The sequence below is a fragment of the Diuraphis noxia genome, unplaced genomic scaffold (genome assembly GCF_037042655.1).
Source record: "Diuraphis noxia isolate RWA-SAM2 unplaced genomic scaffold, SU_Dnox_SAM2 contig0001, whole genome shotgun sequence".
NCBI classification, from domain to species: Eukaryota; Metazoa; Arthropoda; class Insecta; order Hemiptera; family Aphididae; genus Diuraphis; species Diuraphis noxia.
In genome coordinates this window covers 85743358-85761921 of record NW_028301711.1, presented here as the reverse complement: position 1 = coordinate 85761921, position 18564 = coordinate 85743358, and the positions used below count along the sequence as shown (strand labels likewise).

Here is an 18564-nt window from a genome sequence, read left to right as displayed (position 1 = left end):
ATTCGTATTAGAATTTTGCAAAAAATACAACTAGTGTTCATTTTTACATTCAAGATAATATTCTAAAAATAACTATAAAAAACTATAAAAAAACTCAGATTTTGAAGTTAGAAAAAAAATTCCAAAAAATCTTCATTGTGGTATCACAGTGAGTATGCGTATACTAATTACCTCACACACTTCAGAAACACCCTGTATATAAAATATTCAACTCGTAGGTAACGTGCGTGTTATCAACATTTTATTTGACTATAGATTAAACGTTAAATCCACGAAATACGGTTGAGTATAGGCGGTTCCGGGACATTTGCGGTCAGCACCTTTTGCGTGCCATTTGCGGTCAATTTATTTCTAACTACCTGAGTCCTGAGTACCTGACTATAAGATTTGGGTGCTAAATATAATATTTTATATCCTATATAAGAAAAAAAATGTAACTACGATTAGACAAAAGAATTAGAAAAACATTAGTAGACTATTAATTAGATAATGATTTAGAAAAATGCTTAAAAAAAATAGCTATTATTTAAAAATTAGAATAATATTATGTTTATTATGTATTGTAAGTCTGTGAATTGTGACAAATATATTATTATGTGCATTTTTTATAAATAATAAATATTTTTAAATTTCTTTATGTAAGTACAGTGAATTGTGATTGACAAATATATTATTATGTGAATTTGTAAGCACGCCAGTAAAAAATACTGCCAGTCCTAAGCCTGGAAAAGTGTGAAGGGAAGTTTAAAAATAATATATTTGACAAGTATATAATTATATCAATTATAGTAAAAAAGTATTATATTATACCTATTAACATAAATTAAGTATATAGTATATGAAATATTATATATAGCATCCAAATCTTATAGTCAAGTTTCAGGTGGATAGAAATAAATTGACCGCAAATGGCACGCAAAAGGTGCCGACCGCTAATGTCCAGACCGCATCGGTGCCGACATCAGTATAGGCGACGCTACACCCGCATGTGTTGTCTCCGGGCAATTGTAAGCTCTCCCGGGTCAAGTAAAAATCATGAAATATATTTAATATACATTTAAGTTGCGTTTAAAAATAGTCAATCATATAGAAGGTGTCCCGTGAGGATTTACCCATTGCGATATCTCCCGAAATAATGGTGATATCAAAATTCTGGTTTTGTAATAAAACTAAAAGGGATAAGAACTACAATTGTTTCATATTTTAATGTTTTGATAAAAAAGTTAAAAATATATTTTTTTATTTAATTATTTCAAAACAAGATAAAGATAGCCATTTTGTTGGGTTTATTTTTCTGAAAATATGACGTTTCAAAATTTTATTTTCATTAATTTCCTGATTTTTAATATTTTTTTTTTAGTTTTGAAGAAATAAAATATGATCATAAATTTATAACTATTAGGAACACGGAAAGTAAAGCTAAAAATGAAATAATTGTAGTTCTTATCCCTGTGAATCTTATTATAAAACCAGAATCTTAATATCTCCATTATTTCATTAGATATCGCAATGGGTAAATCCTCGCGGGACACCCTGTATAATAATAATAACAATATAAATTAATATCTTTAGCTGCTATGAGCTATAATATTATAGTCAAAATACAATAAAAAATAAAATTTCAAAAAATCTAATATACATTTAAGTTGCTTTTAAAAATAGTCAATAATAATAATTAAAAATACAAAATATACGTAAAAATGTTAAGGCTGCGTTTAAAAATAGTTAATAATAATAATAATTTTTTCAATGGATTTTCACGTTTAAATTTTCATTTTTCGTTAATCTGTTTACAAGATATAGCCTCTCAAACTTGGGTGGTTTTTGGTGATGTTTGTATGTTATAGGCAGGGGTTAAAGTGGGGGGACGCAGGAGGACTCGGTCCCCTTACCTCTGACGGCGGTTAAAAAGTGTCCCCTTTAACAAATTAGGATTTTATACATTAGACATTATACCTAAAATTATATTTGGAACGCTTAAAACTTTATGGAGACTTTAGTTCCCTCTGGAATTTTTCCCCACTTTAACCTCTAGTTATAGGTGTATGTTAGGTGGTATTTACACACAAACACCATATTATTATGAGTGCTGACAGTGTTGTTTGATAAAAGAATCACCCTGTATATATATATACGGTATATATGACGGTATATAAAATATTATACAACCGCGGCGCGCCGGTGTTATTATTAATGCAGAAATCTGAAATAACGCTTCCTCGCTAATAATTGTCTAAAGTCTCATATCAAGCAACTATCGATAAATTACATCGAAAAAAAAAACCTATAGTAGGCGGCCGTTATAGATTGTTATGTCGGCTATGATGACAAAAAAATAAAATAAAATTTAGTCATGGGGCTAAGGTCTATGGCGGTCTGTCGCGACTGACAAGATAACGAGTCTGAGTCGAGTCACAATCTCACAACCACCACGGCGTAACGATTATAACATTATGATAAGAGTGATAAGACGACAGAGGTGGAGGCGGCGGCGTGACGTCAGGACGACGTTTCACACACGAACAACCACCTCACCGCCACTGCAGCACACTCGCCGTGCACGCGAGATCGCGAGAAGCAGAACCCTACGCTCGCGCGCACGCACACGTACGATCACTGGATTTTATACAACAGCAGCGGCGGCGGATATCACACGTTTGAAATTTTTTCCCTACCGTGCTCACCACGGACGCCCCCCCACTGTCGTCGACCCACCGCTCGGCCGACAGCCGATTACTGCGACTACAACTACAGCCGCCGATAGAAACCACCGTAGTGCGCCATCGGTCACACACACGCACACACACGGTACACCGACATCGTTCGGACGGTGCGGGGCGGGAGGCGGTGATATTAATCAGCGATTATTAATTTAGTTTTGCTTTTTTATTTTTCCCCCATTCCGATTTGTATTTGTTTACTCGGTCGGCGACGTCTGAAATCAAACCGCGTCCGTACGATAACGCCGCTCGTGTAGTTTTATCGTTTTTGTTCAGACATTGTCCTATGCATGGCGTCGACTGCCTGATTTTCCCGTTCGACCGTTTCGTCTAGAGACAACGTCAGCCAGAAAGTGTTTTGTTCCCGTCGATCACCATGCTACCTTCTGTGCCGTGCCGATCTGGTCATCTGTAGTCTCCGTCGACCGTCACTGTGAGGTGAGTACGGCAAGCAGCCGTTCGTCGAATGTCAACACTCTTGCGGTTGGTCTGCTGGGTGGTACCGTTTAGGTTTAGAAGTGCTTGGCCCGAGAGTGGGCTCAGTTCTGTTCAAAAGAAAAAGTTTAATCCAATCATTCTAACCAACACTTGTCATTCGAAACGTGCTAGACACACTTAGGTACATTTAATATTATTAACTCAATACTCAATTTGTCACAGTGACTTAAAGCTCATAGAAATTGGTACCTAAATCCATAAGATTTTTGATGTTACTAACTATCTTTGTGCTTCTCAGTGGCGTAGCCAGGGGGAGGGCTGAGGGGGCTGCAGCCCCCCCCCCCCGAAATGTTAATAAAATTTAAAAATTATTGTAATGGTCTAAAAATATTCAATCAAAAAGTCTTAAATTGTATTTTACTAATTTTAAATTGTCATCTTTATTTTGTTAGTTTTCTATAGCTTTGGCCGTGCTAGTAGGTATTTAATGCACCGCTGTGTAAAAAATTGATCAGCCCCCCCCCCCCCCCCGAAAAAAATCCTGTCTACACCGCTGCTGCTTCTGATAATCTATACATTATGATTAATATATAACAGGAAGGAATGTACAATCTGAATAGTAACATGAGTCATAGGGTTTGATTCATTATGAATATCGTTTAGTAGGATTTTAAATATTACACAATATAATATAATATATTAATATCATGGAAAATAATTTCTGTGGTTTGAATGACATTCCTGTGCTGAAATGCACAGAACAACCATGATGAATTCTCAGATTTTTTCATGTTACGTTACCCAGTCAAATTAATTTAAACTCACATAGAATTATTTTTTAAATCTCAATAAATATTTATTTCAGCTACAAGCAAACTCGTTTTCTAATTAATGATTTCTCGTAGAACTTGAACAAATGTACCACCTAAACTGGTGTTTACTATTTTTAGGATTTGTCAGCAGACGTGTATTTAGGCACAGGCCCTATAGGCCCGGGCCTAGAGCTACAAATTTCAACGATTTTTTTTACAAAACTATAAAAAGTATTTTTCATTTGATGAAATCAAACTTAACTAATTTTTTGTTTGCTCAAAATTGAATATCTATCTACATATTCATACAACTATATTATACACATACCAACATAATACGAGCACATAGATAACAAAACTTATGCGAGTTCGATTTCTTATAATAAAGATAGATAGATAAATACCATAGTTTATCGTTATATAATGACAAGGAATTACTCACTTATTGTTATTTTTTAATGTTTGTAATTTAATGTTCATAAATTATGTATCTTTTTTAATATAATATTATATTATATTATAATAAATTGTATATTTAAATATGTTTTATAAATAATTTTAGGAAGGATAGAGGGGGGAGGCGGCGAATTGGAAAGTGCCTATAGGAGAAAAAACCTTAAATACGCCACTGTCTGTCAGATTTTACCTATTAGGATGCACTTATAATTAATGTAATCAAGAATTCTATGTAATTTTTTTTAGCCAATTTGACTGTTATGCTTTAGTTATGCACACTGCTTTGAAAACATTAAAAATGCACTTGAATTAGTGACTATGGTTGGTCGAAAATTCAGTTGCTCCATTATCTACATTGAATGTAGAACAACCATAATTAATTATGATTATAACTTATATTTTTCACTAATTATTTACTAGAAAATAGGTTGTTATATTATTCCTTGTGTGCTTCAGAATTAAACAAATCACTGGTAAAAAAAAATGGTTATTACTTTATAATCTAGATTTGAATATTAGCATTTAAAAAAGATTCAAAGGTATAAAACTATATAAGTGAAGAAAACTAATATAAATTTTAAATTGTTGTTAATGAAATTAATAAATTTAATTTGTAGACATGAAGTTATAAAGTATCTTCAATAAGTATTAAATTTTATCAAACAAAAAATTGTAGGTTATTTACTTCAAAATTGTAAAAAAAAAAAATCCTCATTATAAAAATCATATTAAAAACAATTAGGTATACATTTATTCTTGGATTATAATGTTATATTTCTACACATTACCTATTTTAATTTTAATTTATTTTTAAATATCCTAACATGTAAAATGTAAATACCCTTAACATATACATAATATATTTATTTACCAATAAAAAAAATTAGGACTATGTTTTTTTTATAAGTATAATCTTAGGTATTTTTTTTCTTGCACTCGTTCAAATAAGTATTAAGTAAAATCCCTACATGTACCTAATATTTTGACATTTAACTAAAAAAACATTTGAAAATTATATTTTGATATTAAATTTAATTAGTCTTTTTTTAAATTTATTTACTTATTAGGTATGGATTAGTTTTTAATATGACGTCAAACATATTTACTATGAAATGTTACACATTATGCATTTTTAACATTCAATTAATGCATATTTTGTTTTGTTTTGTAAATCATTATTAATTATTGTAAATCATTGTAGGTATTGAGTTCAAGGATCATAAAATAATTTTTCACTGAGGTCTTCTAGTGATAACCTCACTGTTATGTTATGAAAACAATTTTAATGCATTTCATACTTTTAAAATATACAACTATTCTTAACAATTTGTTGTTTTATTTACTTTGCAAAATAAAATAATGTAAAAGTATAATTGTATAGTGTTAAAATAAAACAAAAAGTCTCAATTAGTTCCACTTAAATTTACTTATGATTTTTTTTTTTTTTTATGTTCTGAAAATTTTAACCTTATAAATGTTTATATTATATATATATATATATAAAACTTAAATTATTTTATATATTTATTCATAAATATACTCAATAGTCGTAGATACTTAAGAATAAAATGTAATTACATTTTTTATGTTTCAGATTACCTATATAATATAAGTTAAATTAACAATTTTAAATTGGCCTATGATATCAACAATTAAGAATTATTTAACTAATATGAAAACAAACAGAACAAAATGACTTCAAGTGATTTGGCTCAAAAACCATTTTATTGCCGCGAATGGGTTTTCCAAAAATTATTACACTGCTTTGATCAAAGAAGCAATTGGAAAACATGTGGAGCCCTTCTTGTTGGAGGTGCTGGATGTGGAAAAACTTCACTGTGCTGTGAAATTGTTCATCCGTCTGGCAGACAACAACGTGCATTAAACAGAAGACTATTAGCTTATCATTTTTGTCAAGCTCAAAATGTAAACACATTATCAGTTGCACATTTTATTCAAAGTTTGGTTTCTCAATTATCTGATTCATTGCCCAAATCATATAAAGAAAGATTAAAATCTGATCCAGCAATACAAGAATCTTTATCTCCAATCAATATAGTAAAAGATGCGGATGATGCATTTAAAAAAGCTGTTATTTTTCCAATAAATGATCTTGAACTACCAAAACATACAATGTTTCTTTTAGTTGATTCAGTTGATGAAGGATTATGTACAAATGATAGATCTGATCCAAAGTTTAAGAATAATTCAAGTAAAACCATTACAGAGCTATTAGCTACTCATCATCATTTGTTTCCCCAATGGTTGATGCTTATTTGTACTACACGTAGACAGAATAAAAATGTTGCTCGTATGTTTTCTGGTTTTCGTAAAATTTGCATAGATGATCTCCGTAAATCACAAGTACGTATGATATTTTTTTTTATAGGACTTGCCTATTTATATTTTATCAGAATCTTTTTCATAATATTATCATTGATTTATTAATTACTTTTAATATTATTACTATTTAATATTTATTCATAGGTCGTTAGAGATATACAGCAGTACATATTAAGCCGTTTGGAATCAGAAGAATCCTTACGTCAACACATGAGTAGAGATACAGCTGAAATGTTAAATCAATTGCACATAAAAAGTAATGGTTGTTTTCTCTATTTGGAAAGGGTATTAGATGGAATATCTGATGGATGTGTAGTCTTAAGGGAAATAAAAGATATTCCTGGAACTCTTAATGGACTGTATTTATGGTTTTGTCAAAGGCTTTTGAATTCAAAACATTTTTCAAAAGTAAGTACTTTCAAAAATATTCAATTATAATCCTTAAAATTGATTTGAACTACATTTGTATTCCAGGTGCGACCTTTGTTAAATGTTATCTTAGCATCTCCAGAACCTTTATCAGAAGAACAATTAAGTAGTATTATACATTCTGTATACCAATACATGTCTGTTGAAGAATTTCACAAAAGATTTAGCTTATTGAGAAGAATATTTTCATTACCAAGAGATTCAAAGATAATACAATTTCATCACAGTTTTGGAGAATGGTTCCTAGATGTCAAACATTGCACTAGAAGGTTTTTGTGCTCTGCAAATGAAGGGCATGCTATGATTGCTTTTCATTATACACTTAGGTATTTATTTTTATTTTTAAAATAATTATATTTGACATTTTCATATTATGTCTAATTTTTTATATTTTTTAGATGTTCAAAACCCCCTGCACATGACGAAGTCCATAAATTAGCTTATCATTTATCAAGAGTTAACCCATTACCAGTCTGGACAAACTTTTCTGACACAAATTTACTGCCACTACTATGGTTGATTGATACTGGAGCACTAATTTCTGAAAGTTTGACTATTCCTTGTTATGATAGAAAAGCTGTAAATTTTTTGGAAGGAGCTAATAATTGTTTTCAATCTGATATTGATCTAAAATCGAATAAGGTAAAAATAACTACTCATATTAAAATGCAATCAATTTTTTTTAATCTAGCTCTTATCATGTTATCTATTTATATATTTATTTAGTTTGAAACAAATTTTGGATTGGTATCATCACCAAAATATGATAAAAATCCAGTTATTTATTCAAATACCTTATTATCTTCAAATTTATATGAAGTAGATATTAATGGCAGGAATACTTTGCATTTACTTGCAATGGATGGAAATTTTAGCGTTCTTCAGGAGTTATTAAAAACTCACTCAGATGTAAATTTAGAAGTGAATGACAATAATGGACAAACACCTCTTAATATAGCTGCACGTCACGGTCATCTTGAAGTTGTAGAGGTATTTAAACTAAACATAGTTTTGAGTATTCTATTATCTATATTCTAACAAAGATAAATTAATACAACTTTATATTATATCAATAATTTAATTTAAATTCACATTTAATAACATAATAACAATGAAAATAATTTTTGTTTATTTCTGCTCCAATATTTTTTTCTTTCTTGTGAATTATTTAATGTTATTTATATTTGTAAATGTTGATAACAGTTGTTACAGTTCATCATTTTTGTTTCAGCTTTTATTAAAATATAACTGTAAAATAGATCATGCAGATGTTGAAGGGTGGACTGCTTTAAGAGCTGCTGCATGGGGTGGTCACTCACAAGTAATAACATACATTTTGATTCACGAAAATTATAAATTGTATAATACACATTATAATATTAGGTGGTAGAGTTATTGCTTAAACATGGGGCCGATGTTGAATGCTCTGATTGTGAAGGACGTGGAGCATTACGTGCTGCAGCTTGGGGAGGTCACAATGATGTTGTGATAAAATTACTAGAAGCTGGCGCAAACCCTAATACTACTGATGGCGATGGTAGAACTCCATTGATTGCTGCAGCGTATATGGGCCATGCGCATATTGTAGGAAGATTACTGGACAATGGGGCGAATATTAATCATCAAGATAGTGATGGCCGTACTGCTTTAAGTGTTGCTGCTTTATGTGCACCTACTAATGGTGGATATGCCAAGGTTGTCACTTTGCTGTTGGAATCTGGAGCTTTTGTTGATCATGAAGATAAAGATGGAATGACACCTTTACTTGTTGCTGCATTCGAAGGCCATAGGTATTGTACTGAAAGTTAAATTACATTTTGATCTTTTAATTTTATTTACAATTGTTTTTTCAGAGATGTTTGCGAAATTTTATTAGAAGCAGAGGCTGATGTAGACCATTGTGATAAGTTAGGTAGAACACCTTTATGGGCTGCTGCATCAATGGGACATCCTGCTTGTGTTTCACTTTTGTTATTTTGGGGTTGTTATGTAGACAGCATTGATAATGAAGGTCGTACTGTTCTCAGCGTTTCTGCAGCTCAAGGGAATAATGTTGTAGTGTCTCAACTGTTAGATAGAGGTATTAAAGAAGCATGTTTAAAGAATTTTTATTTTAAGTGATCTTTTTTGTATTATTTATTTTAAAATATATCCTTTTTTGGCTACTTTTATCTAGGAATTTTGGATAGAAAAACTTGAAATTTCCTTAAAATATAACTATTATTTTAAGTATTTGAACTAAATTAATCTAATTTTTATGTTATGTACCTCAATCTAATAAACAAATATGCAACAAAGTTTTTTTTGTAAAAAAAAAAGCTATGCAAAGACATAGCTTGATAAATTAAAATTCTCAGACATTCTTTTGTTGGTTTGAATATTTAATAAGTTTTGTCTATTAAATTGTTGTAGTTATGATCATATTTTTATAATATAGGTCTTGATGAACAACATAGAGACAACTCTGGTTGGACACCATTGCATTATGCTGCATTTGAAGGTCATCAGGTTGTTTGCAGAACATTGTTGGAGAGTGGAGCAAAAATTGATCAAACTGATAATGATGGTAAGCCACCATTAATGTTAGCAGCTGAAGAAGGGCATTCAGGTTTAGTAAGTGAATTTTTAAAAAACTATGGAGCCCCTCCAGATCAGAAAGCTCATGATGGAAGAACTGCTTTAAGGTATTATTATTGTTTAATCAATTACAAACTATTAACTCTCCTTAAAATGTCATGTATACTTATAGATTAGCTGCATTAGAAGGACATATTGAAGTAGTTAGAAGTCTTGTAGATCATGGAGTTGATGTTAACAAAAAAGATGCTGATGGTCGAAGTACTCTTTATGTCCTTGCTCTTGAAAATCATTTAGCAATGGCTAAATTTTTTATTGACCCAGGTGGAGCAGACGTTGAAAGCACAGATTCTGAAGTCAGTACCGTGTATTTTTAATTGAAATTAATGTACACTGCACTATTCTTAAAAAACTATTATTAATAAAACATATAAACAGTTATTTGAAAACAAATTGTTCTTTCATGGATTTAGACTATTTATTGAATGAAAAAATTTCTTCTAGAAATCCAATTATAATTTTAAATTTGTTTTGTAAAAAAATGAATTTTCTATTAATTTTATTAGAATTGTAAAACATTTTGAGTGAGAAATTATTAAGAAATTCGTTTAACTATAAAACGAAAATTTTAGACTGTAAAGAGAAGATATTTGCTGTTTAACATTATTATTTTTTTAATATCACAAATACAAAAAAACGTTGTTTAACTTTAAAATAATGAATTTTTAAACAAAAAATGTTTACGTATTTGTGATATTGGAAAAGTATAAACTATTTTGCACAGTAAGTTAGTATATGTTCTCCTCTTTTTAGTGTGAAAATTTCTTTCTTAATTATGACTAACCTTCTCGGTTTTTTTTTTTTGCGCAAAACATTTTTACCACATCGTAAGTTTGTCAGACAGAGACATCATATGTGGTTGTGGCGTCCTCTTAAAAATGGACTACTTATACAACTTGAATTTCTTTTTTAATGAATTCAAATCTCGATTAAAACTAATAATATTCTAAGGAAAAGGTCATAAATAAAATTGAATAATTAGAGCTCATTCATCATCATAATTAATATTGCTAAAATTTAAAATTGTTATTCACAATAATAAATTATTTATTTTGAAATTTTAGAAAGGTTCACTAAAAATCTTGTGTTTTGACAATTTAGGGTCGTACTGCTTTGCATGTTAGTTGTTGGCAAGGTCACTGTGAAATGGTATCCTTATTGTTAAAACTTGGAAAAGCTAATTTAAATGCAACTGACAATGAAAATAGAACGCCTCTTCACTTGGCTGCATGGCAAGGACATTCTGTCATCGTCCGATTATTAATTGAACATGGTGCTAGTGTTAATCATGCGTGCAATCAAGGAGCAACAGCATTGGGTAAATTATTATTATACATAAAACTCAAAATTTAAATACCTTAATTTTAATATTGCATTATTTAATATATTTTTATTACTATTTATTATGCTTAGTATTTAAAAAAAATAAGTATTGGGTTAAAATATAAAAACTTTAACACACATTTAATTATTAATCTATTTAATTTATTATTTTGATTATTAATATAATTTTAAGTGTTGAAATTCTAACTTCAGTAATTTATCAATATATTGTTTATACTAATACCATCATGTATTCTAGTTATTGCATTTTAAATTATTACTAAATTTTTCTTTAAAATTTCTTAAAACATTACAGTATAGCCTAATATTTTTTATAGAATAATATTAAAACATATCATTCAATATTTATATACTAAATCGATTAAAACTATGTTAAATATCAACAAGATTGTATATTTTAATGATATTTTAGTTTTAAAAAATGTATCATTAATTTAATTATTTTGTTTCAATTATACAGGTATTGCTTCTCAAGAAGGTAATGAGACTTGTGTTCGATTATTGTTAATGCAAGGTGCAAATCCATTAGTATCTGACCATTGTGGACGAAATGCCATAAAAATTGCTGCAAAAAGTGGTCATGACAATATTGTTAAACTACTTGAACAATTTTGTCCTATAAAAAACGAAAGTAATATTTAAAATAAATTATATTTAACATTCATATCTAATGAATTATATTTTTAGGTAATGGATTTAATACAGCTAATACCTCTTGTGGTTCTGGTTCAACAACTGAAACTAAACCATCCTCTGCTATATTAGTTAATCCATTATTATCTTGCACTAATCATACTCCGATCCATGATTCATCGCCTATTGAATCACCAGATTCAACAGCTAAACGAACATCATTTGTTTCAAACTATAGCAAATCAAGTTCTAATTTAACTGATAGTACTAAAAGTTCTCACCAAGATTTGCCAACTCAAGTAAAAACAATTTGGCAATAAAAATATGTTTAGAATATTTTTAAATAGTAAATATTACCATTATTTTTTGCAGTTGACACCATTGACATTTACACAAAAATTACAGCAATGTAGTCGACGAATCAAATCGAGACCCACTTCTAAAGTTCTAAGTCCTTTGCAAAGTCCTATTTATGCAACACCACCTCACAGCCCTAATTCAGAAGAACCATCAGCTCCAAGCATTCAAGGTAATGCAATTATTAGATTTTGAAGTTGACAAATTATATTTTCAATATTGTTATTAATTGTATATTTTTTTAATAAATAAAATGTTAATTTTAAACAATATTATTTTAGCTATAGTTTTATAAAAATGCTTAATTTCTTGGTAGTCATTAAATTTACATTGTTTTGATTTTAAAAAACAATTTTGACCCCATAAATATAATATAAAGTTAAACATGTTTTATTTTTAATACACTATCTGTTAAACTTTAATTATTCTATACAGCAAAATTACATTTTGAAAACATTGATGTTCACTTAAACATTAATATTTTTACACTCTTAAAATTTAGTCTAGTTATGTAACAAAGAAAAATACATTCACTAGTGGACTAGTCAGTTAGGACAAAATCAGTCCGTTTCACGATTAAAGATATAATGGTTGCACTACAACTTAGACAAAACAATTTAATGGCATAATTTATTTTATCATCAACGATACTATAGACATTTTTACTAGTGTTCATAGAATTAAATTATGTACTAAGCATCATAATTCAAGATATTAGTATATTAACAATTATTTTTCAATAGGTATTTAAATGCTTGGAGCGCCTATGATCTGTTCTGTTAGTCCTTGTATGACTAAGGAAACTCAACTCGAGTTGGTACTTTATTAATGTTTGTTGTGCAATCATACTATCATTATTCGTGATCCGTTGTAAAATATGATCAGTTGTTTTGTGTTGAGAATTGACGAATAAAAAGAACCGGCAAATGCTATACACATAGTTGCTTCTCTGTTGTGATATCACTGTATTGGCATTATTTTCTATTTTCTATTTCTCATTTCAAAATTTTGAATTTGCTCAACCAATATTTTTTGTTTATTGACCTACTATAAGTACACACTATCTTCATTAAGTATCACTATTCTCCACTGTATTTATTATTGTCTACCCAATTCAAAAATACTCATTTTTATGTATTGTTTTTAAAATTTTGCATCTGATGTATTTTATTTATCAAGAAATTCACTTATAATTCACTTAACTTTTATTTTTTTATATTGAACATTTTAAAAGCTATTTAGATAGAATATTTCACGTGTATAACTTTAACATTTAATGGTTTTGAGAAATGTCTTCTAATTTTGACTTGAATTTTTTATTTGCATTCATTTACATTTTAGTATTATTTCAGTATTGACGGATGATCATTTTTCGCGTGACACTCATATGCGAATTATTCTTGGTAACAAGGCTGTGTTAAAAAAATCAACTTCCGATTCAAAGTATTATATCATTATCATTTTATTTAATGTATAATATGTTAATATTTAAAATATTTGCAGTTACAACAAAAACTTGGGAAACGTCAAGCAAAAACGTAATGGTATTGTTACAAATCCAGCATTAAGAATAATGCCGGCTATCCGTAATGGTTTAGAAATGGCTGCTGGGCGTAAAAATAAAACACCTCATTTGCCCACTGATAGTTTTAAATGGCGAAAAGAAACGCCATTATAAATATATAGTTTATGATCCCAAGTGAGTTTATTAAAGAGTATTTATTTTTATTTTTTGTAAAAAAGGTTGCCATTTTATTTTAACTTCTATATATATTTTGAAAACTAACCTAGTAATACAGTTAGAAACTACCAATCATCCTCTAGGCCTAAATGAATAAAATAAATGTATTAAGCAATAATTTTACTTTAGATATATAGAAATTATGTACATTTTGTATCAAGTTGATCTAATTTTTATGAAATATATTTTTATATCCTTCTTTCGTGCTCTTAAAATGTTGTGGCCAATAAAATATTATTATTATCTTTTAAATATGATTTTGTTACAATAACTAAGTATGTATCACATTCATCCACTTGTAAGACAATTATTATTTTGGTTGTACAGAGTAATTTTATAACTTGACATTAGAAGGAAAAACGGATTAATTTGTGTATTCTTAGTTGTAAGTATGGTTTAAGAATAATTTTATGTATAGTGCAATCTAATTTTAGTATTAGATAATGTTTCTCAGTGTGATCAACTGAAGTAAGTTTAAACATCGCCAATCATCCTATATACTTAAGTAATTATTTATAATGGTATTTGTACCATTTACTTAAAGTTAAAATCTATAGTGATTGTGATAGAACTGTAGAGCTGAACATTTTTAAATTATATATATATTAATTTTAGAGAATACTTTTTGAATTGTATGAATTTAAACATTTGTAATTATTTAATATTCATTCTAAAGTCCACATTTAAAATTAACGCAACATAAAAAATTGAGCAGATCCAACCCTGTGTTTAAATGAATTCTCCTATTATCAAACTTTAGGTTAAGAACATTACCTGTGTGGCTAAGTTAGTTTTTATGCAATTAATTAGCAATTTGAAATTGTTATACTTTACATACTCATAACCAGGACTCAGGACTTAAGAGGACGCCACACCCGCATGTGTTGTCTCTGTCTTACAAACTTATAACATAACAAAATCTGTTTAGCGCGGGACAACTTTACTCCCTTTGTATTTATAGTAGAATTACCAAAATTCCACAACGCATAGGTAAGAACTTTATCTGTGTCATAGCGTCGTTATTTTTTTGATAACATAAATATAATTAAAGTTATAAGCTTAAGAAAATACATTTATTTTTTATTTTTTCATTAAATTACTTAAAATTATTTGTTTGTGCTATCAAAAAAATAACAACACAGATAAAGTTCTTACCTATGCGTTGTGAAATTTTGAAAATTCTATTATAAATATTGAGGGAGAAAAGTTGTCCCGCGCTAAACAGATTTTGCTATGTTATACGTTTGTAAGATGGAGACAACACATACGGGTGTGGCGTCCTCTTAAAATATTTGCTTATTTTATGGATTGACTTAAAATGTAGCATAGTACTATGGAAGTGTATCTCATGTTATAATACGTTTAATTATGAAGTTTGAAAGTGCTTTTTTTCGCTTGTTTCAGCAATTTTTCAAAAAAATGCTTATTTCCAGTTTTTCTTATTTAACCAGTATTTCTACGTTTTTATAATGTTTTCAACTATTATAAATATCGTTTACATTTCATTTTTCAGAAAATCCTTAAAGTCTCAAAAGTGAATTTTAATTTATTTTATAATATAAAGATAAAGATTTATTTTTATTTTGTTTGATTTTTTAATTAGAATTTTTTAGTTTTTAGTTTTTTGATAAAAATTTAAGTTTTTTAAATGCTTATTTGAGTGCTTAAAATAATGTTTTTAAGAGCTATTTTAAGTGCTATAAGTCCCGAGCCCTGCAGTCATAACTTGAATGGAAAGAAATAAATAATATAAAATGGTAGCATCAGATTCTATTCTTAACAGAAAGTTACAATTTAAGAGTTGGTTCATCTAAATGTAAATTTATTATGTTGCGCATGAATTTAAAATAAAACATTGTGCTGATATCCTCTTAAAAGAATGTTTTTTAATTTATTAAATAAATACTTGTCAATATTTAATAAAATAAAAAACGAGTTACAATAATTTCATCTTAAATATCACTTTCAGAATTGTCAAACTATAATTTATATTTCTTTTGATATTTAAATTGTCCACAATAATTTATTTCTAAATTAATTTATGTCTATTAAGAGTTTGTCCATCAATGAAACATATGACTATTAATAGAAAATATATAATATCTTCTATTTCTCATAGATATCATATCAACACATAAAATCTATCACAATATTCGTATTTAACATTTGTAAATGAAACTACCTCAAGAATGTTCATGACAATAGTTCAACAAATGCATACCATTTTCTACATAACCATTCTATACAAATTACTGTCACATATTGGCATACTTGTGATAAATCAAATAATATAAATTGTATTTATGATTAAAAAATCTCTGGACTTTTTAAGAAATTCCTATTTTTTTACAACCTTAATTTTAGAAAGATTTATTATATACCACCATTACCATACTACTGTGTTCGGAAAAGTGTATGTTCCTTACTACTTTTGGATTGTCTGATGAACAAATTTACATTTTCTTTGTTGTCAATGATTTTTTTTTATTTAGAATTATTGATTTTATGTTAGTACAAGTTTTACGCGCATATACAAAAAAATTTTACCCAAACTTCTATTATTTGTTGTGTTAAAGAATTTGTTTTTCTATCAATTTCAACAGCCATTTTTTTTTTATTATTTCAAATGCAATAAAGTTGTTGGGGTTTAGTAATTGTCATTCTTTACGCTACTAATATAATTATATTCAAAGCCCTATTATATAAACTAGTATGTAGAAAAAAAAGTAGGTATTATATTTATTTTATAATTCCTTGTTAATTTTATTTTATATTTTAAATTAAATGCCTACCTACTGTTTGTATACGATAATATTAAATTTGCACTCTCGTGTACTAACAAATTACTTGTCTGTATCAAATTTTTTTTATTGTATAACTGAAGCGTATTTCAAAATATAATACTCATGCCTGGTTGCATGAACAATCACATTTAACAAATCAATAGTGAGATAAACATTTAATTAATATATAGTATGATATGTCTTTTCAATTTTATTGAACCATTAAATTAATACATTTTTCATGCAATCAGGTATTATTGTATTTATTTATCAAGTGCCTACTGATTAAATAAATCTAATAACTAATGATACATCACAAATAGTCCTTAATTATTTTAACTATTTTATAATACGAATAAATCTCTCTAGTCCTCTTTTTTTTATTATCTACATTATTATAATTTAACTAATTTAATACACTTATTGCTATATTTTTTCTATATTTTTTTTTTTTTTTTTTTTTTGTTTGTAACTGAAACTCCGTATGAAGCATTAAATTTTTTTAACTACTTTAAGTTTCTAGTCAATAAATTTGTTAGTACAATTTTTAAAGTCGTTTTTTATGTTTGATAATATTGTACAAGCAAAGCTCAACGGCCGATATATATTTTTTTTTTTGGTACTTAGTTTTATATATAATTCTAATGTGAAGTAGACTGATAGAATTTTTTTAGTAAAGCTTAAATTATATAAATCAAATAAACGGAAATATATTTTAAACAAAGCTTTGTTTTTCTTTTTACATTAATGTTCTTTGAGGTTCCTTATGAATCAAGACTATTAATTTATAGAGATAAAAATTTCTTCAAAATTTCCTACTGTTAAACAACAACAAACACTATGAAAACAGTTTTGGATTTATTGTAAAATATATTAAATAGTTTGTTCAACGAGTATATTAAAGTTTTAGATAAATAAGAAATGGTAATTTCCTTTACAGGCAATGCATAACTGGTGAACAATTACTTACCCAGTCTAAAAAAAATTGACCGGCCATAGGTACAACCTAACTTAACCCTCTACCCCATTGCACGATGTGTTTTACACCATGAACAACTACTAAAACTTGAATAATTAATTGTACTACGTGACCAACATAGTGGGAGGCAATAAATGTATTCCTTTTTTATGAGACACAAAAATAATATCTAAAATTACACTAAATTATAATAAACTTGGTTTTATTATAATTTATAGGTTATAAAAATAATAAATCTATGCATGTAAGATAGTATAATCGAAAGAGTGGACCAAAATATTCTAGTATTATTTTAATAGAATGGCGCCAATTTTATTTTACATATTATTTTTATATACCTATTTCACTAATTTGTAAACATTTTCAACCCTATTGTTGTGAAACAGCCATTTATCAGTATGTATTGTGACTTATAGTCTTAGCTCCTACATCTATGTAACTCTAAATATTATTCAAAATTAAATAATGAAAAATAACTTAATTTTCATTTCACTGAATTTTAGATTAGTAGCATATAATTACAATGTTAAAAATGATAGTATGCAAACTACCAAATCAGTGATAGTAAAAATAAAACTCGGTTAGGTTAGGTGGACAAATATGAGATGTTGTGAAAATGCTATTGCTTTTAAGACTCAATGACATGATGATCAGCAGACGACCTTCCAAAACTTTATAATCAGTGCTTTCAGATAGCACGTGCTTTGAATATGCTTTGATGATATAAGTTGATGTAGAGCAATCATTTAGAAGTATAAAATATATTTTTACTTAAAATTAATAAGATCCAATATTCAATAATTATATAAAATTTAATTTAAATTCAAATATTTTAAAATTAATTTTTATTTAATATTTATTATAAGTATTCTATGCAAAATATAATTTTAAG

The 18564-nt window shown here is 27.9% G+C and overlaps 1 protein-coding gene across 3 annotated transcripts; it reads left to right on the top strand.

Annotated features, from left to right (window-relative positions):
• Positions 1 to 2655: 2655 nt before the first annotated feature.
• Positions 2656 to 17413, top strand: LOC107167092 (uncharacterized). Of its 3 annotated transcripts, XM_089218186.1 has the most exons (18): positions 2660 to 3158; positions 6021 to 6790; positions 6914 to 7177; positions 7244 to 7524; positions 7597 to 7840; positions 7925 to 8188; positions 8430 to 8519; positions 8582 to 8988; positions 9052 to 9278; positions 9636 to 9882; positions 9948 to 10131; positions 10937 to 11153; positions 11640 to 11810; positions 11867 to 12111; positions 12185 to 12341; positions 13522 to 13612; positions 13673 to 13868; positions 16030 to 17413. In XM_089218186.1, exons 2-17 carry the CDS (start codon positions 6119 to 6121, stop codon positions 13845 to 13847), a joined length of 3936 nt encoding a protein of 1311 aa, XP_089074312.1. In that variant the 5' UTR covers positions 2660 to 3158; positions 6021 to 6118; the 3' UTR covers positions 13848 to 13868; positions 16030 to 17413. The 3 variants fall into 3 exon arrangements, with proteins under 3 accessions (XP_089074313.1, XP_089074312.1, XP_015371475.1); XM_015515989.2 differs by having other exon boundaries at positions 2661 to 3158; positions 13673 to 17413; XM_089218187.1 differs by lacking the exons at positions 13673 to 13868; positions 16030 to 17413 and having other exon boundaries at positions 2656 to 3158; positions 13511 to 13612.
• Positions 17414 to 18564: the final 1151 nt, after the last annotated feature.

Coding starts and splice junctions, on each gene's coding strand:
- LOC107167092 (XM_089218186.1), top strand. CDS start 6,119: ATGACTTCAAGTGATTTGGCTCAAAAACCATTTTATTGCCGCGAATGG. Junction 8,520..8,581: donor CATGGGGTGGTCACTCACAA/GTAATAACATAC, acceptor TTATAATATTAG/GTGGTAGAGTTATTGCTTAA. Junction 12,112..12,184: donor ACCAAGATTTGCCAACTCAA/GTAAAAACAATT, acceptor TATTTTTTGCAG/TTGACACCATTGACATTTAC.